The following is a 24,565-nucleotide window of genomic DNA, read 5'->3' on the forward strand; positions in this document are numbered from 1 at the left end:
AATCTCTGTATCCCAGTGCCCTGTTATTTCAAGGTTGTGTAAAGATCATTATTTACCTCTGTTCTGCTTAGCCCATTCAAACCTGCTTATTTTTTTCCTGTCTGCTTCTTTCTTCCATTCCCCTCCCCCTTCTTGTGTATTGCCCCCCTCCCTAGCACCCAAACTATCCTGTGTATATTCCCTACCCTGTGCTCCACCTTCCCTTCCCTCCCCTTACCCCCCCACCCCCTTAGTATGGGTTCTTTTTCTTAGCCTTTACAGTAGTGGTCTTATGCAGAATTTTTCCTTTTGTGACTGACTAATTTCACTGAACATAATGTCTTCAAGGTTTATCCATGTTATGTGATAACTTACAGCTTCCTTGTTATTCTTCAAGGTAGCATAATATTCCATTGTGTGTATGTACCACAGTTTGTTTATCCATTCTTCAATTGATGGGCACTTAGGCTGTCTCCATCTTTTTGCTATTGTAAATAGTGCTGCTGTGAACATTGTGGGTAAATATCTAGTAGAGGAATTGCTGGATCATAAGGTATTTCTATTTTACAACCTTCTGAGGAAGTGCCATATTGCTTTCCAGAGAGGTTGGACCATTTTGCAATCCCACAAGCAATGCAGGAGCGTCCCAGTCTCTCCACATCCTCGCCAGCATTTATTGTCCTCTACTTTTTTTTATCTTTGTTATTATTGCTGGTGTGAGATGATATCTCATTGTTGTTTTGATTAGCATCTCTCTAATGGCTAGTGACCATGAACATTTCTTTGTATGTTTGTTGGCTGTCTAGATCTCCTCCTTGGTGAAGTGCCTGTTCATGTCCTGTGCCCATTTCTTAATTGGGTTATTTGTCTTTTTCTTGTAGAGGTGTTGTCATTTCCTATATATTTTAGAAATAAGTCTCTTGTTTGATGTGTCATTGCAAAAGATATTTTCCCATTCTGTGGATTCCCTTTTACTCTTCTGGTGAAGTCTTTTGATGCACATACATTTTAAATTTGTAATATGTCCCAATGATCTATTTTGTCTACTTTTGTTTGTGTAGATTTCAAAATGTTTGGTAGTCTGTGTATTCCCTGAATTAGTGCCCTCAAATTTGTCCCTATTTTTTCATTGATGGCCTTCATATTTAGGTCTTTAATCCATGCTGAGTTGGTTTTTGTATAAGGTGTGAGGTAAAAGTCTTGTTTCTATTGTGTGCATATAGTTTTCCAGTTCTGCCAGCACCATCTGTTGAAGAGACTATCACTTTCCCATGCGATTTATTTACTTTGTCAAAAATCAGGTGACTCTATGTGGATGGGTTAATTTCTGGATTCTTGATTCTGTTCCACTGATTAATGTATCTTTCATTGTACCAGTACCAAGCTGTTTTGACCACTGTAGCCATGTAATAAATTTTGAAGTTGGGGAGTCAGAGGTTTCCAACCTTCTTCTTCTTAAGCAGTGCTTTGCTTATCCTGGGTCTCTTTCCTTTCCATATAAAGTTTGTAATTGTTTTTTCCATTTCATTGAAGAATGTCATTAGAATCTGGATTGAGATTGTATATGTGTAAATTGCTTTGTGTAGTATTGACATTTTCACATTGTTAAGTCTTCCTATCCAGGAGCATGCTATATTCTTCCATTTTTGTAGGTCTCTTTTGGTTTCTTGTAGTAGTGTTTTATAGTTTTCTTTGTATAGGTCCTTTGTTTCTCTGGTTACATTTATTCCTAGATATTTCATCCTTTCGGCGGCTATTGTAAATGGTTATTGCTTTCCTAATGTCCTTTTCAGCACTGTCATTTTTGGTATAGAGGAAGCCAACTGGTTTTTGTATGTTGATCTTATATCCTGTCACTTTGCTGAATCTTCCAATGAGGTCTAGCAGCTGTTTTACTGAGTTTTGGGTGTTTTCTATGTATAAGATCATATCGTCTGCAAATAGAGAGAGTTTTACTTCCTCTGCCAATTTGGATGCCTTTAATTTCCCTGTCTTGCCATATAGTTTTTGCTAAGACTTCCAGCACAATATTGAATAGGAGTGGGGTGACAAAGGGCATTCTTGTCTGGTCCCTGTTCACAGAGGGAAGACTTTCAGTTTCTCTCCATTGAGACTAACGTAGGCTGTTGGTTTTGTATATATGCTCTTAATTATATTGAGGAATTTCCCCTCAATTCCTACTTTGTTGAGCGTTTTTTATCAGGAATGGATGTTGGATTTTTGTCAAATGCCTTTTCTGCATCAATCGATATGATCATGTGGTTTTCTTTTTTTCTTATTTATATGGTGGATATAAATAGTTTTCTAATGTTGAACCATCCTTGCATTCCTAATATGAATCCCACTTGATCATGATGTATTATCTTTTAGATGTGCTGCTAGATTCTGTTGGCTAGGAGTTTGTTGAGAATTTTTACATCTATGTTCATGAGGGATATTGGTCTATATTTTTAAAAAACATTTTTTATGGTGAAACATTCTTTGATGGCTGCCAGGGTTAGGCAGAAACAGAAAGTAGTTAATTGGTTAGAGGGTGTTAATTGTGGTCCAGTTGGTTTCAACTCATAGTTTCAACTCATAAGGTTTCCAAGGAGCAGCTGGTGGGTTTGAACCGCCACGTTTGTGGTTCAAACTGACCTGTGATCTCGTGCATTATCCTGCAGCACCATAGCAGGACTCCACCACAACATGTTAGAGGGTAGATACATGTTAACTTGGGTGATTGGAATGGTAATATACAACAAGAGGGAGGTTGGCAAAAGAGTGATAAAGACACAAGGAAGTATACAAGGGCTAAAAGGAATAGAGGTAAATAGTGACATGTATACAACCTTGGAACAACAATGCCCTGTCGGTAGACTATCGGTAGATACAAAGACAGAGACTCATGTAAATGGGTATGGGAGGAGAGTAGAATATATATATATAACACATATACAAGTGTTTCGAAGGGGACATTGGTACATGAGTATTTACCTTTTGTGCAAACACAGCTATGAATATGGTGGAGTATACAGTAGGCAAATGATGAATACTTCCTAGATATTATCAAACATCTTAAGGCAATGAGTAGCTGAGCCTTGGGGCTCAGGACCATAGTCTCAGTGGACACCATGGTCAATTGGTATAACATAGTCCACAAAGAAAATGTTCTACGTCCTACTTTGCTGAATAGCATCTGGGATATTTAAAGCTCATGAGCAGCCATCTAAGGTACTGCTATTAGTCTCTCCATGTGTAGTAGAAGAGTTAGGAGAACTAATGATGCTTAGAATCAATTAGTCCAGAAGAACTAGATAGTGATACTACCAACTGCTCTGAAAGGGATCATATTAGAAGGTCCCAGATAGAGCAGAAGAATATCTGGTGCAAAACTCAAAATTATTTACAAAGACCAGGTTTACTAGTCAGAAAGAAACTGTAAGAAACAGAGACTCTTGCTCTCGATTACCCTTTAGGTCTCAAGGCCCAACTTTCTGCCAGGCAGTAGATAGATATATAGGGAGAACAACATTAGTAAGGTATGCTCACTATGAACGATGGAAACATCAGTCATTCAAGATCAAAGGGGCAACATGTACCTGGGTATAAGGATGAGAAGGCCTGGGAAGACGGGTGGAATGGAGATATGAACCACATGGAGGAAGTGGCATAACTGCTGTTCCATGGAGGGGATTGCTATCATTGAAATGAAACAGAGTGTATTATATGTTTAATGTAAAACTGATGATCCTGCCTATGAACCTTCAGTCAATTCACACACACAAAAAAAAGTATGAACCATTAGTATGCTATCTACAAGAGACATACCTTAGACACAAAGACAAAAATATACTAAAACTCAAACTTGGAAAAAATGTACCAAGCAAATGATAAGAAAGAGCAAAAGTAGCAATATGATAAAATAGAATTTAATACAAAAACCAGTAAAAGGCATATAATGACTAAAAGCTCTATAAAACTAGATGACACAGCTATAGTGAATATTTATGAACCCAATGAAAGAGCGCCAAAGTACATAAAGCAAACGTCAACATAATGGAAAACAAACAGACAACTCCACAAAAGTAATTGTTGTTATTAGGTTTTGTTCTATTCCAGGTAGTGATTTCTCTTGATAGTATGTCCAAAGTCTCATTTTTCTTCCTTCTAAGGAGCAATTTCAGCCTTATTTCTCCTAAAACAGATTTTCTAGTTCTGGGCATACATGGTATATTCAATATTCTTTGCCAACACCATAATTCAAATCCATCGATTATTCTCTGGCTTGGTTTATTCACTGTCTACCGTTCACATACATAGGAAACAACTGAAAATACCAAAGGCTTGGTCAGGCCCACCTTAGTCCTCAAGTGACATCTTTGCTCTTTAGCACTTTAAAATAGTCATTTGCAGAAGATCAGCCAAATATAACACACTGTTTAATTTCCTGACTACTGTTTCCATGAGCATGAATTGTGGATCCAAGTAAAATGAAATCTCTGACAACTTCAATCCTTTCTCTATTTATTGCGATGTTATATATTGGCCCAGCTGTAAGCTTTTTTTTTTTTTTTCATTTAGGTGTAATCCATACTGAAATCTGTAATCTTTGAGCTTTATTAGTAAGAGCTTCAAGTCTTCTCTGCTTCCAGTAAGCAAGGTTGTGTCCTCTGCACGTCACAGGTTATTAATGAAACTTCTTCCACTCCTGACAGCATGTTCTTCTTCCTATAATTCATCTCTTTGAGTTACATGCTTAGCATACATACTGAATTCATATGGTGAATGGACATTCCTGACTGCACACCTTTCCTAATTAAAGCACTCTCTATGACACTGTTCCATTAGAAAAATGGCCTCTTGATCAATGTACAGGTTCCTCCTGAGCACTACTTAGTGTTCTTGAATACCAACTCTTCACAATGTTATCCATAGCTTGTCATGAGCCACAAATTGAATGCCTTTACAAAAGTAAACATCTTTCTATGCTTTCAGTCAAGAACCATCTAATTTTGCACAACCCTTTCTGAATGCATTCAGAATTTTTGGAAGCTCCCTACCCTGTTTGAACCACTTTTGAATTATCTTTAGGGAAAATTTAATTGCATGTGACATTAATGATATTGTTAGTTATTTTCTGTATGCTGAAGGGTAATCTTTCTTTGAAACAGATAAAAATAAAGATCTCTTCTAAATGGTTCGTCAAGTAGCTGCCTTTCTTCGTATAAGTGAGCGAGATCCTCCAGCGTTATATCAGCTTACTCAAACATTTCAATTTGTATCCCATGAATTCTTGTAGTCTTGTTTTTTGTTTTGTTTTTCATCAATGCCTTCAGTACAGCTTGAATGTATTAATGACTGTTAATCTTATGTTACATTTTGAACAACTGAACATCAACCAATTGTTTTTGGTACAGTGTGATATATTTTTAAGGTTTTGTGTCACTTGACTGGGCCAGGATACTCAGTGGTTTGACAAATGGGTTGTAGTTAACTCCATAATGAGATATAATACAGCGTGCTTGACTCTATTATAAATGCTGCTATGAGCAGCTAATCAATTGAAAGGATGTTCATCAGGGGTGTGTCCTGCTTCAAATATACTTGACACTATCACAAAGTTTGATTGTTTTCTGTTGGGTCTGAAGCTTGCATCTAACTTGTCCTCCAATCTCTTGTTCTTTGGACCCACTGGCCTGCTCTATTATCTACCAATCCAGGGAACCATCAGCAAGCAGCCTGCCGGTCTGCTTGCTGGGCCTACCTGCAATCCTGCCTGTAGATCTTGGTTCATGTAACATGCACTTGGGACTCACCCACTTCTACAATTGTGAGCCATTTCTTTGATATACACGTTTCTTTATATGCATATACAAGTTTCTCTGTTTTTGCTTCTCTAGAGAACCCAGTCAGGATGAATTATGACTTTGTATCCCTTCCATCTTTTTTTTTTTCTTTGGGGGTGGGGGATAGGGAGGCAGGGATTCAAAGTAAGGAATTAGGCTTAGGATTATAGCTAGGCATAAGTGATGCCTAGGACTTCATTTAGAGTTGGGGTAATGGTTAGGACTAGGGTTAAAGTTAGGGGTAGGGGTTGAGCTAGGAGTAAGGCTGCGTCTAGTATTAGGGTTACAGTAAGGTTTACTATTATATATTTTTTTACCCTTGAAATCAACTAGATTTTCACTTCATTTAGTAACCCACCAGCCACTCCTTGGAAACCCTATACAGAGTCACTATGAGTTAGAAGCAACTCAATGGCAGTTAACACTATTCTTTTTTTGTTTTGTTTTTTAATGTTTTATTGTGAATTATATGATAGTTTACATGAGAGAACTTTAGTTTTACATTCATTCCATTGTATATCATCTCATTGCCATGGTTCCAATCCCCTCCATGCATCACCAACCAACCAAAGGATATATCCTAGAAACCCGCCCCTTACACTTCCCCCTCCACCCCCCCAGTTTTTGGCCCACAGTCCCTTTCCCTCTCTGGATCCAAAGTCCCCAGCCGCTTCATCACTCCACGTTATTGTCTCTGTCTCCATCTCAGGCATCTCTGTTTCTCTGGGTAGGGTCCCGCTCTCGGCCCTTCTCCGTTGATGGTACCAGAGACCTCCGCTCCTAGACTGGAGAATTAATCACTCCTTTCCTTGTTACAAAACATCTACCTTTGCATTTCCAACCCTCATAATCCATCCTGATAAGCATTATTCACTACAGTATCACGAGTTACCCATCTGTATTTCCTTTCATCAACTCCGCCCAGACAGATTGAATGGTACCCATTGGAGATTCTGCCCTCCTCCATGCTCACCAGTACTAGGTTCCCTCTTGAAAGCTTGTAAGCCAGTCACTTCTTGCCTTTGTAGACCCCTCCTCCCCATTTGAGTATCCAATGTCCAAGTTGCCCTTCTCCATCCACTCTGTGTGTGGAGGGGGTGGGACTGTTTCTTGCTATAGGGATTTGTTCCTTCTTTTGAGTTGCTGCTCCATAGGTATAGGTCAAGTTCATCAGACTGTATCAGCTCACTCTTTTTTTTTTTTCCCCTCTTCTTTCTTCTCCTGCATGAGCTCCGAACATCCAGTCATCCGGTCCAGGTCACGTGGGTATCATCTGCAAGTGTGGGCGCTCCTGTGCACATGTCCTCTCTTCCTGTCAGCCGGTAGTTCCACTCTCCTCTCAAGTCCTCCGTGGCCACGCCACTGACTCTGGGCCCAAGAGTCTCCAGGTCTCCAGGTCTCCTCATGCTGCTTGCCAACCAGGTCCCCAACTGGGTCCACAGAAGTCCACTGAACATTGTAGGGCTTAGCTTGCTGCTTCATTGCTGCTTTTACCCCATTTCCCCCCATCGGTGATGTGTGTGGTCATCAATCAGAGTGTGCATTTCCATTGAGTCTTAGTCTTGGAAGGGGGTTTGCGTTGAGAGGACCTGGCCACTTACCTTGATGTTTCCTAGGGAAGCGATTTGTTTGTTCTTGTAGTAACAGCCCATCTGCCTCCATTTTTCCTGCAGGTCTTTCTTTCAAGAGGTATCTTTTATTCTTTTAGCCGCTCCAGGCTGGTCTGCTCGTCCTTTCAAGTGGAGATTTCTCATCTCTGGAGATCTGGATGTGGTTCCAGTTTCTACCTATTGTTTTATGTATTGCAAAGCCTCTGCAGGAAGCCTCGTTCACTGGATAACATTACTCTATTTTTACTTTATGTTTTGTTGTTGTTGCTAACCGGTATCTCTGGTTCCCTATATTAAGCCTTCTGGGTTTGTTTACTTTGAATATTTCTATATCTGTGTTGAGATCAGGATGATACTGACATGTATGTTAGTTAGTCTCAGGTTATTGCCTGCTGTTACTGGCTCTCTGTCCACAGAATTCCCCGACTTGATGATAAATTTCCCATTCTCAGCCTTGACCCTGCCATTGAACTTGCTTGCCATGGGCAGAATCATACTCGAACATGCAGACCATGTTGTTGAGGTCAATGAAAGGGTTGCTGATAGCAACAACCTCCACTATGCCAGAGTTAACAGCAGCCCTGGTGACCAGGAGTTCAATATGGCCAAATCCATTGAATCTGACCTTCACCATCCTGTCTCCGGGATGCAGCTGGTACTGCAAGAAAAGGTGCGGCTGCCTGTTGAATGGGGAGGAGCAGAGATCCCTCCCCTATATTTTAAACCAAACCTATCATGAAATACAAGGAGCTCTGGTAGTGTAGTGGTTATGAATCGCGCTGAGAACCTCAGGGTCAGCAGTTTGAAACTACCAGCTGTTCCGTGGGAGAAAGATGAGGCTTTCTGCTCTCGTAAAGATTTACAGCCTCAGAAACCCTGTACAGGGCTGCTATGAGTTGGAACTGACTCCACAGCACATAACAACAACAACATCATGATATAATGTATAGTGGGAGTTACAACGACTACTGGTAGCAGAACCATATGAAGTAATTCAATATACTACAATATCCCATCAGAATTTAAAGTCCATTTCAAGAACAGGTTTGACACATTGAACACTAATGATAAACAGACCATAAGAGATGTGAGATAACTTCAAAAACGTCATACATGAAGAAAGCAAGAGGTCACTAAAAGAAATTAAAGAAAAGACCAAAAGTGGCTTTCAAATAGAGACTGAATCTTGTTTTAAGATGTAGAGAAGCTAAAATGAAAGAAGGAAATGCTGAAGCAGAATAGCTGAACAAATATTTCAAAGGGCAGTTTGAAAAGACTAAATAAAGCATTGGATTATAAATTCTGCTTGCCATTTCTGATGGTAAAAAAAGTGAAGAAAAAAACTCAAAAATTCAACACTTGAGCTATAATATTGAAGGATTCTATGGAAAACAAAAAGCTTCACAACTGGGTTAATAAGTAAATCAAGAAAAGATTGAAGTGGTCAAAGATTACATTTTACTTGGATCCATACTCAATAGTCAAGAAATCAAACAACATATGACATCATTAGGCAAATTTGATGCAAAAGACCTCTTAAAGTTTTAAGGAGCAAAGATGTGATTTTGAAGACTAAGGTGCATCTGACCCAAAGTAGAGTATTTTCAATCACTTTATATGTGTATGTAAGTTGGATAGTGAATATGGAAGACTACAGAAGAATCAGTGTATTCAAATTATGGTGTTGAGAAAGAATATTAAAAGTATCATAGACTTCCAGAAGAATAAACAAATTAGTCAGGGAAGAAGTACAGCAAGAATGCTCCTTAGAAAGTGAAACTTTAGAAACTCATACTTTGGACATATTGTCAGGAGGGTAATTCCTGGGAGAAGGACATCATGCTTGGTAAAGTGGAGGGTCAAAGAAAAAGAGGAAGACCCCCAACAAAATGGACTGACATGGTGGACACAACAATGGGCTCAAACTTAACAGCAATTGTAAGGATGATGCAGGACCAGGCAAGTGTTTCATTTTGTTGTGCATAGGGCTACTATGAGTCAGAACTGACTTGACTGTACCAAATTACACCTACTTGGAAAAAAAAAAAATATATTGAATAATGCAGGAAGCATCAAAAGAAGATGGAACATTTTTACTGAGTCTTCATAACAAGATAAACTGGTTAATGATCAACCATTTAAGGATGTTAAGATATGATCAAGAATGGATGGTATAAAAGAAAGAAGTCCAAGGTTCACTGGAAACAGTGGGGGGGAGGGGGGAAGGTTCTAAGAATTGACAAAATATCAACTGAGGTGTTTCAACAAATAGATGTACTCTTAAACACCATGAAAATTGGAATGTATCTGCCTGGCCAGCAGACTGGAAGAGATCAATATCTGTGCCCATTCAAGAAAGACAATGGAACAGGTGAGAAATAGCTCTTGGGTGGTCCATCTTCAGGACTACAGGGAGTCTTGGAGGTGGCAGGCTAGCATAACCAAAGGAGCTCAGTGGAGAGGAAGAGACTAGTTTGGCTGGCTAGAAACTTTAAAATAAGAATATACCCACCAAGGAAACTGGGGAAGCTCATGGAGAGGAGGAAAACTAACTTTAAATGAGAATGCTACCAGCAAGAACTAGTAGGCAACATTCAGGGGTAGATTGTACATTCTATAGCGTCCAGTACAAGGGGAACTGCAGGAGGGGTTTTCTGAAGACAGGGGAATAAAACTCTTAGCAAGCGGGCCATGCCTCCTGTCTACCCATGTCCACTGGGCCTTGTTAGAAATGAATCCAGATGTAGCATAAAAGACACTCGGTGAGACTAAATTACCTTGGCAAAGCAAAGTTTACCCCAGCAAGAGGGTGCGTGTGCATAGCCGTACATACAGGAACAGGCCAGCGAGCACACGGAGTGGGCAGTCTGCTCAGGTTTTTAATCCCTGACATGAGTCTCAAGGCTGTGTCTCTCACGCCACTGGCTAGGGTTTTGACCATACAATCTTTTCCCTTACCCAGTTGGCTAGTTCAAATTTTTTAAGGTGCGTATTCCTACTTTAGGAAAAGAAAAAGAGAGCAATCATAAATTCTTTACTTCAGGAAATAAAGAAAAAAATAAAGGTTACACCCAAATACAATAAACCAATAAACCTGATTATTATATTATATATATATATATATGTTGTTGTCAAGTGCCGTGGAGTCGATTCCGACCCATAGCAACCCTGTATAGGATTTCCAAGGAGCAGCAGTTCAAACGACTTTGCAGTTTGGCGCATTAACCCACAGCGCCACACCAGGACTCCTATATTTTCCCCACAGCCTGATGCCTGATTTTTCAAAGTCGAATAAGCAGGTCTCTCTCTCGCTAAAATGCGTACAGTTTAGATTTCTTGAGCATTCGTTGGCAAGCGCCTGTGATAACCCATTGGCAATCTCATACAGGGTAAGACAGTCCACCCCAGTTTTCCCTCCAGAGTCCCATCCGGATAAGGCCAATATCAGTGGTTTATACTGACCCACTAGTGCCTAGGAGGGGCCGAGGCAATATATGGGATACCAGCATTTCTCACAAACAGAATGAAGAAAAGTGTTGAATAATATCATTAATATAACACAGAAGTAAAATTTTGCTGCAGAAAAAGCCAAATTCAGAAGAGAACAGAGAATGAAAAATATGACTCACTGCTGATATCAGATGGATCTTGGCTGAAAGCAGAGATCAACAGAAAATGTTTCCTTGTGTTTTATTGACTATGCAAAGGCATTCGTTTCTGATTTATAGGATAAAAACTTCTGGTTTATAGGATATTAAGGATAACACTGTAAATAACGAAAATTACACACATGTAATTATGTTCATGGGCAACTGGTACATAAAACAGTAATTAGACTAGAACAAGGGGAGAGTATGTGGCTGGAAATAAAAAAGATGTATGTGTATACTAAGCGAATATTCTAAGAAATAAGACTTATATAAAGAGCACAGCATCAGACATGGAGAAAGGCCCTCATTAACAACCCATGATATGCAAATGACCCAACTTTGCTTACTGGAAGCAAACAGACTTGAAACACTTACCAATGATGACTAACACACAGTCTTCAATATGGATTATACCTAAATATAAAGATGAAAATTCTCACAACTAGACCAATAAGCAACATCACAATAAACAGAAAATAATGAATTTCTGAAAGATTTCATTTTACTTGGATCTGTAATCAACACCTTTGGAATTCAAATGACATATTGCATTGGGTAAATCTGCTGCAAAAGATCTCTTTACAGAGTAAAACAGCAAAGATATCATTTTGAAGATTCAGTTGCACCTCAACCAAGCCATGGTATTTTCAATTGCTTCATATGCATGCGAAAGCTGGACAATGAATAAGGAAGATGGATGAAAAATGGATGAATTTGAATAATGAAATTGGTGAAGAATATTAAACATAACACCATGGACTCCCACAAGAACAAACAAATGTATCTTGAAAAATTACAGTAGGAATGTGCATTAAAAGTGAGGATTATGAGGTTAAGTTTCATATGCTTTCAACATATGAGCAGGAGGGATCAGGTCCTGGAGAAGGACATCATTTTTGGTAAAGTAGAGGGTCAGTGCAAAAGAAGGAAGGAGGAAGGGAGATAGGAGGTGGAAGGAAGGAATGAAGAAGGAAGGGAGGGAGGGAGGGGAGAGAGGAAGGGAGAAGGGAGTATGGGAGGGAGGGAGGGAGGGAGAGAGGGAGGGAAGGAAGGAAGGAAGGAAGGAAGGAAGGAAGGAAGGAAGGACTGACATAAATGCTGCAACAGTGGGTTTGAATACAGGAATGTTTTTGAGGTTGATGCAAGACCAGGAACTGTTTGGCTCTGTTTTACAGAGTTTCTGAGTTAAAACAGAATCATCAACACTATACAAAATGTGCTAGGGAGGTTCAACATAACAAAAACAAACTGTAAATAACCACACAAATAAAACAAAGGAAAGAACCGTATGATCATTATTAATATACTTAGAAAAGGCATTTGACTAAATCCAACACCTAGTCGAATAAAAATGCTCAACAAAATAGGAATAGAAGGGAAATTCCTCCATTTAACTAAAGGCATATATACAAAACCAACGGTCAACATTAATTTTAGTGGAGAGTAACTGAAAGCATTCCTCTTGCAAACAGGAACCAGACAAAGATGTCCCATATCACTATTACTATTCAATATTGTGCTGGGAGTACTATTTAGAGTATTAAGGCAAGAAGGATAAATTAAAGGCATGCAAATTGGTAAGGAAAAAGTAAAACTATCTGTATTTGTAGATATGATTCTATACTTGTTGTTCTTGTTATTAAGTGCCATCAAGTCGATCCCGACCCATAGCGACCCTGTATAGGGTTTCCGAGGAGTAGCTGGTGAGCTTGAACCACCGACCTTGCAGTTCAAACAGCTTTGCAGTCTGGCACATTAACCCACATTAGAATACTCCTAATATTCAAAAAGAAAATTACTAGAAATAATTAAAAGATGAATCAAAATGGTAGGGCACATAATTAACATATAAAAATCAATTGCATTTCTTTACACTGCAAAGAGAATTCTAAAAAGGAAATCAGGAAAGTAATACCACTTACAATAGCCACACAAAAGATAAAATATGTAGGAATAAATCTAAACAAAGATACAAAAGACTTATATAAATAAAACTACTAAACGTTACAACAAGAAAACAAAACAGAACTAAATAAGTGGAAGAGCATATCATGTTTATGGATACACGGGCTAACCATTGTGAAAATGTCAACACTACCCATCCACAAATATAATGGAATCACGATCCAATCCAGACTTATATGGAAATGACAGTGACCATGGCTAAGAAAAGCATAACTAAAGGAAGAACAAAGTAGGGGACCCTCATACTTAACCAATCCCAAAACCTACTACATAGGGATGGTAGTCAAAACAACCTGACACTGGTTTAAAAACAATAAAAAACAAGAAGAAAAAAAGACACATAATGAATGAACAGAACTGAGAACCCAGAAGTTCACCAAAGTACAGATACATATGACAAAGTGACAAAACTCATTCAATAGTGAAAACACAATCTCTTTAATCAACAGCACTTGCAAAACTGGATATCCATTTATAGAAAAGAGAAACAGGACCCTTATACCATTTACAAACATGAATGGAACAAAGATCTAAAAGTAAAACCCAAAACTATATATAAAGATCATTAAAGAAAAAATAGAGACAAACTAAGAGCTTCAATATATGGCACTATCAAATATAACTAAAAGCATACAAATAAGAGAAGTTGTGCTAAATAACTGGGAACTGCTACAATGACCAGTAATAAATAATATAAACAATAAATTAATTAAAAAACACAAAACAAAAACCTTATACATATCCAGGAGTCCTGGTGTGGTGTTGCCTGGATATTGCCGTTTTGGTTGTTAAGTGGATTCTGACTCATATGTCCAGGATGAGCACTGGACTTTGAACCATAAGGTCAGCAGTTCAAACCCACTAGCTGCTCCTCAGAAGCCCTACACAGGGTCGCTGTGAGTTGGAACCTACTTGGCAGCACATAACAACAGCATGCGTATTAAGGAGTGTAGGTGTGACACTGTAGGATAAGCACTGTACTCAAAGGTCTGTTTGAACCATTAGGTCACTAACCACTGCTTGGAAACTGTACAGGGTCAGAACCCATACATAAAAAAAAAATTGGGGGCCAAAGACATTGTCAGCAAAGAAGACATTCAGGAGGCCAGCTTGATGATCACTAGCCATTATAGAGATACAAATCAAAACAAAAAGAGCTATCATCTTACCCCAGCATTAAAAGCATAAAAGAAAAAATGCTAAATTAAAAGGATGTGGAGAGACTGAAACCGTTATACACTAGTAGTGAGATTGTAAGGCGATACAACTGTAGAAATTGGGAATAGAAAAGTTGGGAAAAGAAATGCCGTATGATCTAGCAATTTCACTATTAGCTATATAGGGTACCCATGTTCACTGAAGCATTATTCACAATACTAAAAAGATGGTAAAAACTGGACACCATCAATGGAGGAATAGAAAAACTTTGGTGCATACACCAAAATTAAATACTACGCAACATTAAAATATAGCTATGAATCTCATAACCTGGATGAATCTGTAATACATTGTTGTCGCTAAGTGCCATCAAGTCAGTTGCGACTCATAGCTACCCTGTTTCCTAGGCTTTTAAAACTTTGCAGGAGTAGAAAGCCTCATGTTTCTCCCACCAAGTGGCTAATGGCCTCAAACTGCAGACCTTGTGGTTCACAATTCAGTGCTTACCATATGGAGCCACCACACTCTCCTAGAGAACATTACACTGAGTGAAATTAGTAACAAAAGGACAAATATTGGGGGAGATTACTACCAAAAAATGCAAGAAAAGTTTTTCACACAAAAGAAACATTCTTTCAAGATTACCTGTAGTGGGAGGGTTGTTGTTGTTACATGCCATTGAGTAGGTACCGACTCATAGCGACCCTATACACAACAGAATGAAACACTGCCCAGTCCTGGGCCAAGCTCACAACTGTTGCCAGGCTTGAGCCCACTGATGCTGTAACTTTGCCAATTCATCTCACTGGGGAGGGTAAAGAATGATAATTCACCAACTAGGAAGTAGACATACAATAACTTGAATGAAGGGGAAGGATATAAAATAAGAAGGACATCAGGAGGGGGGATAAAAACAATGGATCAAGGCTAAGAAAGACACTTTATTGTTGTTAAGTGCCACTGAGTTGGTTTTTACTCATAACAACCCTGTATAGGGTATTCAGGGAATGACTAATGACCTTGAACCACCAAACTTGTGGTTCAAACCAACCTTGTAGTCCAGTACTTATGCTACAGCACCACACCAGGACTCCAAGAAAGGCACTAGGAGGAGTATACGAGTTATAGACAACAGATACAAATGCTATTATATTATATATTATACATTGAACGGTTGCATTGTTGTTGTTAGGTGCCATCAAGTCGGTACTGACCTATAGTGACCTTATGCACAGCAGAATGAAACAGTGCCCGATTCTGAGCCAACCTCACTACTGTTGCCACGCTTGAGTCCATCGATGCTGCCACTTGGCCAATCCATCTCGTTGGGGGTCTTCCTCTTTTTCTCTGGCGTTACCAAACATGATATCCTTCTCCAGCGACTGGTCTCTCCTGACAATATGGCCAAAGTATAAGAGATGAAGTTTGGCCATTTTGGCCTCCAAGGAGCACTCTAGCTGCACTTCTTCCAAAACAGATCTATTGGTTCCTTTGGCAGCCCATGGCACTTTCAATATTCTCCTCCAACACCATAATTCAAAGGCATCAATTCTTCTACAGTCTTCCTTATTCACTGTCCAGCTTTCACATGCATATGAGGTTATTGAAAACACCATGGCTTGGGTCAGGCACACCTTAGTCCTCAAGCTGACATCTTTGCTCTTCAACACTTTCAAAAGGTCTTGTGCAGCAGATTTGCCTAATGCAATATGTCGTTTGATCTCCTGATTGCTGCTTCTGTGAGTGTTAATAGTTGATCCAAGAAGAATGAAATCCTTGACAACTTCAATATTTTCTCTGTTGATAAGAATGTTGTGTATTGGTCCAGTGGTGAGGATTTTTGTTTTCTTTACATTGAGATGTAATCCATAAAGAAGGCTGTGCTCTTTGATCTTCATCAGTAAATGTTTCAAGTCCTCTTCACTTTCAGCAAGCAAGGTTGTATCATCTGCATATCACAGGTTGTTAATGAGTCTTCCTCCAATCCTGATACCACATTTTTCTTCATAGAACCCAGTTTCTCACATTATTTGCTCAGCATACAGGTTGAATAAGTATGGTGAAAGAATGCAACCTTGTCGCAGACCTTACTTAATTTAAAAACATACAGTGTTCCCATGTTCTGTTCGAACAGCTGTTTCTTGGTCCAGGTACAGATTCCTCATGAGCACAATTTAAGTGTTCCGGAATACTCATACTTCACAATGTTGTCCATAGTTTGTCATGATCCATACAATTGAAAGCCTTTGCGTAGTCAATAAAGCACACGTAAACATCTTTCTGATATTCTCTGCTTTCAGCCAACATCTATCAAACATCAGCAATGATAGCCCTCATTCCAAGGTCTCTTCTGAATTTGGCTAGAATCTCTGGAAGTTCTCTCTCAATATACGATTGTAGCCGTTTCTGTATTACCTTTAGCAAAACTTTACTAGCATAGATAGCAGAGAGATTGTCCAATGATTTCCGCGTTCCATTGGGTCACCTCTTTTTGGAATGGGTACAAATATGGATCTCTTCCAATCAGTTGGCCAGATAGTTGTCCTCCAAATTTCTTGGCAGAGATGAGTGAGTGCCTCCTGTGCCACCTCACTTTCTTGAAAGATTTCAATTTTTATTCCATCAATTCCTGGTGCCTTGTTTTTTGCCTATTCCTTCAATGCAAGTTGGACTTCTTCCTTCAGTATCATTGGCTCTTGATCATATGCTACCTCTGGAAACAGCTGTATATTAACCATTTCTTTTTGGTACAGTGACTCTGTGTATTCCTTCCATCATCTCTTGAAATCAAGAAATCAAACAAAGTATTGCATTAGGCAAATCTGCTGCACAAGATCTTTTTAAAGTGTTGAAGAGCAAAGATGTCAGCTTGAAGACCTGACTGAAGCCATGGTATTTTCAATAACCTCATATGAATGTGAAAGCTGGACAGTGAATAAGGAAGACCGTAAAAGAATTTATGCTTTTGAGTTATGGTGTTGGAGAAGACTATTGAAAGTGCCATGGGCTGCCAAAAGAACTAATAGATCTGTGTTGGAAGAAGTGAGCCAGAATGCTCCTTGGAGGCCAGGATAGTCAGACTTTGTGTCTTATACTTTGGATATATTGTCAGGAGGGACCAATCGCTGGAGAAGGATATCATGTTTTGTAGGGTGGAGAACAGAGAAAAAGGGGAAGACACCCAGCAAGAATGATTGGCAAAGTGGCAGCATCAATGGGCTCAAGCGTGGCAACGGTTTTGAGGTTAACCCAGGACCAGGCAATGTTTCATTCTGTTGTGCATAGAGTCGCTATGAGTTGGTACCTACTCAATGGCACCTAACAACAACAACAACATATTCACAAATATAGTAAAGCACACATGGACACATTTATGAAAAGTTCTTAGCCATATCAAAAACCATAAGGGAATAAGTGTTGGGCCTGGGGACTGAAGAATATAATCTTGGAAGACATCATAGTCAATTGGCCTAAAATCATTTACAAGGAATAATTCTAAATCCCAATATGGTGAGTAATGTCTAGGGTCTTAAAAGCTTTTGAGTGCCATCCTAAGATACATCTATGGGTCTCCCTGCTCGGAGCAAAGAAGAGTGAAGAAAATCAAAGATACCTGGAAATAATTAGTTAGACTAATAGACCATATGAACCTCAGCTTCCATAATCCTAAAACCAGAAGAAACAGGTGGACTGTGGCTACCACCACCAACTACTCTGAAAGAGATCATATCAGAAGGTCCTGGATAGTGTTTAAGTGCCAATGACTTGGTTCTGACTCAGAGTGACCCTGTATAGGGTTTATGAGGAGCAAGTGGTGGTTTTGAACCACCAACCCTGTGATTAGCAGTCCAATACTTGTCTTACAGCACCAAACCAGGACTACAAATCATGTTTAAATCAAAGCTGATCAATCAGAAGCAACAAACTCAGGTTTCTAATAGATGAACTATAGGAATACGGTTAGTGTGAATTAAGAAAAAGCACCACTTCCTCAAGGAACTTTCCTGTTGTCTGAGGGAACTCTAAAACTACAATGACTACGAACATATTGTACGAAGTAGGCAGTGGTTCTGACAGCACAACTCTAGAAAAGGGTGAAAAAAGACAGTAAGAGTCTGTTCCCTTGACTTCCTGGTGGTGGATGGTTGCCTGAGGCACTAGCCCACCTTTGGGTTATGACAAGAGCAAAGTCAACTGAGAAGTAGGTCAGTCAGCTACTTACTTAGTGAATAAGAAAAATGTACGCTCCTGGGTCTGTGCTCCAGCCTCCAGAAAACCCCTCAAGCCCTCTTGCTTCTCTGCAGGGTGGCCATCTGCCAACTTCCTACCCCTCACCCGTCTATAGTCCATAACACCCTCACACTGTGTCAAGAAACACAGATATCAACAAAATCCACACACCACAAATAGGGAGCAACGCCAGGCCAGGGCATGCTCATACAGAAATTCATGCAGTCTAACCTTGAGAAAGTGTGTGTGTGTACTGTCAAGTACTTCCAACTCACACCCCCCTGTAGGACAAAATAGAACTACCTCTAGGGCTTGCTGGGCTGCCATCTTAACTGGAGCAGATGGAGACAACTGGGTGAGCTCTAACCACCAACCTTTTCATGGTCAGTCAAACACTTAACATTGTGTCCAAAGGATTTCTTGAGTAAAGATGGTAAACTAGCTATCAGCATTTCCATCCAATATCCTGAGAACACATGAAAAGAATGCCATGGAAAGTGAACCCATATTTAACAGTTTACCTTTCAGAGTAGGAAGAGGGCTGTTGTGTCCGTCAAGCTGTTCCAATGAATTATTTGGATCAGGAGCCTCCACCTCACCTAGGCAAAAAAACAACAACATTACACATATCAAATGTGTTTCACTTCAATGGTGTTTCATTTTCTTCTTATAAAGGCACAAAAGTATTCAAGCAAAATCACCCAATGTTTAAAGAAAACCCATGCAGGATAGCACATTATGTTGACTTCTAAAGGGCTTTTACAGTATAGGGTTTGATATAATACCAAGAAGGATTCCAAAGTTTATACCAAGAATGGCAAGTGTGAAATGCCTTTTTTGTTGTTGTTAAGTGTTGTCGAGTCAGTTCTGACCCATAGCAACCTTGAAGAGGGTTTCCAAGGAGAAGCTGGAACTGACTTTGCAGTCCAGCACATTAACCTACCTACCACACCATGCCAGGACTTCCACCTTGCAGGATAGGCTAGTAAAATAAACTTGAGAATCCAAGTTTTAGACAAAAGAAAGTGATGGAATTTTCTCAAATCGGGCCCATGTACTCCACCTTCCAGTCTAAAAATAAATAGCTGTTGTTTGTTGCTAAGTGCCATCAAGTCAAGTCAGTTCCAACTCATAAGGTTTCCAAGGGGTGGCTGGTAGGTTTGAAACACCAACCTTGCATTTAGCAGTCCAATATTTATCCTACAGTGTCACACTAGGACTTCAAATAGATAGATGGTGGTAGTGCACACTAGGACTTCAAATAGATAGATGGTGGTAGTGGTGGTTGTGTACTGTTGAGATTCTGACTCATCTTTAAAGGAGTAGAAATTCTCATTTTTCACTTGCAGAGCAGCTGGTAGATTCAAACTGCTGAATTTGTGGCTAGCACCCAACTTGTAACCCACTATAAATAGGTAGCTAGATACATGCAAGTAGACCAATTGGAATTAAAACACTGGCTGGGAAAATAAAAGTACTTTTACAGTCAAATTCGTGTAGCAACCCTCAAGAATTAAGCCCAGGATAATAGCATGATGAATTCTGAGCTGGCAAATTTCTTTGCCAACTCATTCCCCTCTTCATACCCTGACACACAGCTGGCGAGGTAAACATTGAAATTCCACAGTTTTAAAGCACAGAAGTTTTTCTAAAAACTAATGTATACAGTAATAGAAATCCATTATTCTCCTGTCAAATTGCAAGAATATCAGCATCAGCAGGCCGCCATCTCCAAACATATCATACACCAAAGGCTAGAACAAAGTTGGTTTGTTTAGGGTTGAATGTTTAATTTCAAATATAACACGGGTGATCTGTGTTAACATTTTCTGAGTTCTAGGGGAAGAGGTGCATGCGTGACTGAATACCTACATACAGCTGTTTTGAGGCCTTCCTTGGATACTCCTGTTATATCCCAGCCCATTTCCTTTCCCTTCCCTTCTGTTTTCATACATTCAGCCTTGATTTGGTAATACTGGTCAAAGGAAGTTACAACTTGTTAAGTCAGGGGGGATGCTAACATCATATCCCCGAGTGGATATGGCTAAAACATTAAATATCAAAGACAGCTTATAATCCAATACTGCGTCATTACAGTTGTGTACTGAATGTGAGACAAATTATGAACAAAATTCCTGTGAGTAATTCAGACGCCTCTTAGGACAAGGCCTTGTTTAGAAAAAAGAAAGTTCTAAAACTGAAGTATGATGATTTTCAGATAGCACCAGGCATATAGAGTCTTCAGATCACTTGCCTACATAAACACTGAAAAGTTCACATTAACAATCCAGGCGTCTCTAAGCTAACCCTCTCCATTTCACTGCAACCTGTAACACCCTTAGGTACAGCCAACGCTCCCTTCTGGCCCACAGTGGTGACTTGTGGCTGAATGTAATGCTTGATTTTACATCCAGAAAGTTCCTTCTCCCTATCTCTTCTCGTGCAAACTCAACCCAACTATTAGAAGCCAAGTTACCACGCCATCTTCATTAAAACTGTCTTTATTCTCCAAAATTCCCCCTAAACATTACACCACTCCCCTCTTTTCCTACACATATATTTTAATCCAGTGATAGAATTCTCCCCTTCCATGCGAGACACCTACATTCAATTCCCAGCCAGTGTACTTCAAGGGCAGCCACCACCCATCTGTCAGAGACTAGTGTGTTGTTGTGATGATGAACAGGTTTCAGCAGCGCTTCTAGACTAAGATGTGCTAGGAAGAAATACCTGATAATCCACTTCCCAAAAGCAGCCAAAGAAAACCCAATGTCACAACAGTCTGATCTTGTTTTGCATGGGGTTGCCATGAGTCAGGTCAAGTTGGCAGCAGCTAACAACTAGCAACTTCCTCAACAGAATGCAAGCAGCTTGTGGACAGAAGGCACTCCACAAAGCATATGAATGGGAGAGTCTACAGGCATGGTGTGAGTGTTTCTATCACCAAAATCTGAATAGAAGCAAGAGTTGGTTGCTGTAAAACAAGGACAAGCAGAGACTCTGCAGTACAATGCCTTCAGCCTGGAGCTGAAAGGTTAGATTGGCATGTTACACACACCATCAATCAGCGATGTTTAAATGTGGAGAGACCACATGAAGTCAAACATACTTGAACTGTATATACACATCTAGAGGGGGCGTAAAATTATTAATAGCTTAGAAACTGACAAATAAATGGTATGAAACCATCAAATAAATATACATCCTCAAGAAAAACAAACTTGGTTAATCCAACTCCATTGTGGAAAAGGCTTTTCCAAGTCAGCACTCAATTTTAAAGCAGAAGCATTTTCACACCCATTCTGGTCAGAACATGGACGAGCACATTCCTTGGAAGAGATGAGACTGAGGTGATCCAAACCCTTCTACTTCATTGCAAACAGACATAATCCTTCCACACACAAACGCAGAGTCACTGCTGACAAGATAAATGCCAGTAGCCTTCTTTAATAGGTTGTGCTGGTCACACTGGGGTTGTTTTATTTCTTTTAGCCTGACGGTCAGCAGTTCAAAACTAATAGCTGTTCTGTGGGAGAAAGATGAGGCTTTCTGTTTCCGTAAAGATTTACAGCCTTGGAAACCCTATGCAGGGTCGCTATGAGTCGGAACCGACTCCACAAAACTTAACAACAACAACATTATCCTTGGTGGCACAACAGTTGAGCACATATCTGTTAACCTAAAGGTAGGCAGTTAGAACCCACCCAGTCGCTCTGTGACATAAACACCTGGTGATCTGTAAAGATTCTAGCCCAGAAAACCCAATGGCCCTCCCCGCTCCTTCCTTGCAACCATGCCATTAAGCCAGTGAAAACTGTTCATGGCAATGTCTGTATCAGTAAGGGATCGTGGGGATGGCACAGGGCTGAGCAGCATTTGATTCCACTGCATAAGGGGCTGACTCTGTGGTACCTGCAAAAAATAAATGACCAACCATCCCTCTAACAGCCATCTCTACTAAGCTAAGAACGCTAATTCACTGTAATGGCCATATAGAACTCAGAGACCATACTCCTAGTTAAGGGGTTCACTAAGAAAGTTAACAGTTCGCAACTCTGGGTCAGAAAATGCTTACGGCACAGTTGTTTCACTCAGGACAGCCATGCTTACAGACAGGCCTCTCTCTTTAGATTTTTGTGATAAGAATAATCCAAAGAAAACAAAAAACAGCAACAATAAAACCACTAAACACCTATGAAAATATTATTATTAGTTATCTGGAATTATATGCATTTATGTATTTAAGTGCTGGCCAGGTCACTCATAGTGATTCTGTATAGGGTTTTCCAAGGTCGGTGGTTCAAACCCACCAGAAACTCTTTGGGAACACCACACAGGGTTGCTATGAGTTATAATCGACTGGGCAGCACTTAAAAAACAACAGCAAATGGTGCAATTTGGCAGTTAGGTAAAGATGTAGTCATCCTTCACTTTTTGCATAATGACTTAGTCACTGGAATGTTGATCAATAAGGAATGGGTGTATTTGCAGGTAATGTGAAAGAACAGCAGTCACTGCTGCAGAAAGGAAGCTCCTTGAAGAACAATGACAGCTTTTCTAATCAGCTGCACTGCCTGTAAATAAATATCCTTTAAGACTTAGGCAATATATACATTTGCAAGTGCAGCCATAAAATTACTTAGTTCAGTAACACACCAAATTAAAAGCATTTGTGATGCCGGAAATGCCATTATTAAGAAAGAAAAAAAATTATTCATTAGAAAGGAAGCAGACTAGAGATTCCTAAATGGCCTGGGAATTAAGCCAGGATAAGTTTGACAATGCAAAATATATTTGATGTTTTAGGGTATGTTCTTATTACAACATTTCATATTGGTTCAACTGCCAACTATAAAACCAAACTGCATTTAAGATGAGTTGCTAGAACTTAATGGGTAGTAGTAGTCTTAGCAGTTCATAATATTCTATTTTCATTATTTCAAATTTTGAGGTAAATAAAGTATTAACCTCTAATTCTATATTCCTTAAAGGGCTGTTCTAACTCTACTTGAAATTGTGAAGAAAAACTCAACAACCTGAAAAGGTTTATCCTTGCTTTGACTAAACTTCTATAGCAGCAATCATATAAATCCCCAAATGAGTTTCCCCAGCATGACTCAACAAATTGCTTTTCATGAAGCTTTTTCTACCTTGTCATATACAGCCCACAGAATCCCAACAAAAGCTCCTCAGTCAGGGGCCAGTAAGTATTCTGGCTGAGGGTGAGGCCCCTCAGGCAGCTGAATTGGGACCTTTCATTGACCTTCTCTCCTTTTTAACATTCACAGATTTCCACCCCCCTCTACTCCCAGCAACCTCGGTGGGCATGAAGGACCCAGGAGGCCAGGGCACCCCCTACACCCAATAACAACAGAGTATAGGAGGCAAGATCTCATTCCTCACAGTGTCAGCAAATGCTGGAACCTCTTTTTCTGGCTACTTGTTCTTGTGTCAGAACCAGATGAAAAAGAGCAAAATGAAATACTAGGAAAATACTCCGAGCTTATTGCCTGTTTCTATTTGGTGTTAGGGAAAAGTAATTTTAATATCATTCATTCTCATCAACACAAAGAATCAATTTTTCACCTTGAGTCTCTGGAATGTTTTTAATTCTTATAAGGGGGAAAAATATCTTAAAAAATAAAATCCTTATTAGAAAAATATTAAGATGCAAGAATACCACACAGGAACAATGGAAGATATCTCCTATCTGCTTAAAGGTGAGTTTTAAAGGCCTCAATTACAAGCTTTGCATCCTTGAAACACAAGCAATACTAAAGCACTCCTCAGGATGACTAGAAAAATTAAGGTACAGTGAATGAAATCTAGATAGGACTCTTAAGGTTTCAGTTTGAACTGTGTCCCCACAACAGACAGGCCTTTGCAGATGTTATCAGCTAACCTGAGGTCATATTGGAGCTAAGTAGGTATTACTCTAAAACAAGTGACTTCTTGTAAAAGAGAAGAGACTAGGGACACCCGAGGCTACCAAAAATTAGGAGACTCATATGGCACAGTTTCTTCCTCAAAGCCAGATAAGGTTTCAACTAGGCTGAAGCCTGAGTTCATAGCCTCCAGAACCAGTCAGTTTGTGGTACACTTTATCATGTCTGTTTTGGAAACTCAAACTCAAGCCTACGTGGCC

The 24,565-nt window shown here is 39.6% G+C and overlaps 1 protein-coding gene across 1 annotated transcript in view; it reads right to left on the reverse strand.

The window, feature by feature from the left end:
• Positions 1 to 24,332, reverse strand: part of ROR2 (receptor tyrosine kinase-like orphan receptor 2) — a 118,954-nt gene extending 94,622 nt beyond the window's left edge. Inside the window, exons 1-3 of the mRNA XM_006875877.1 lie at positions 24,323 to 24,332; positions 20,414 to 20,524; positions 18,942 to 19,019 (exon numbers count right to left, since the gene is read on the reverse strand). Coding sequence (XP_006875939.1) covers positions 18,942 to 19,019; positions 20,414 to 20,524; positions 24,323 to 24,332 — 199 coding nt within the window. The remainder of the gene's footprint in view (positions 1 to 18,941; positions 19,020 to 20,413; positions 20,525 to 24,322) is intronic.
• Between the last annotated feature and the right edge of the window lie 233 nt (positions 24,333 to 24,565).

Source organism: Chrysochloris asiatica, unplaced genomic scaffold (genome assembly GCF_000296735.1).
Source record: "Chrysochloris asiatica unplaced genomic scaffold, ChrAsi1.0 scaffold00343, whole genome shotgun sequence".
NCBI classification, from domain to species: Eukaryota; Metazoa; Chordata; class Mammalia; order Afrosoricida; family Chrysochloridae; genus Chrysochloris; species Chrysochloris asiatica.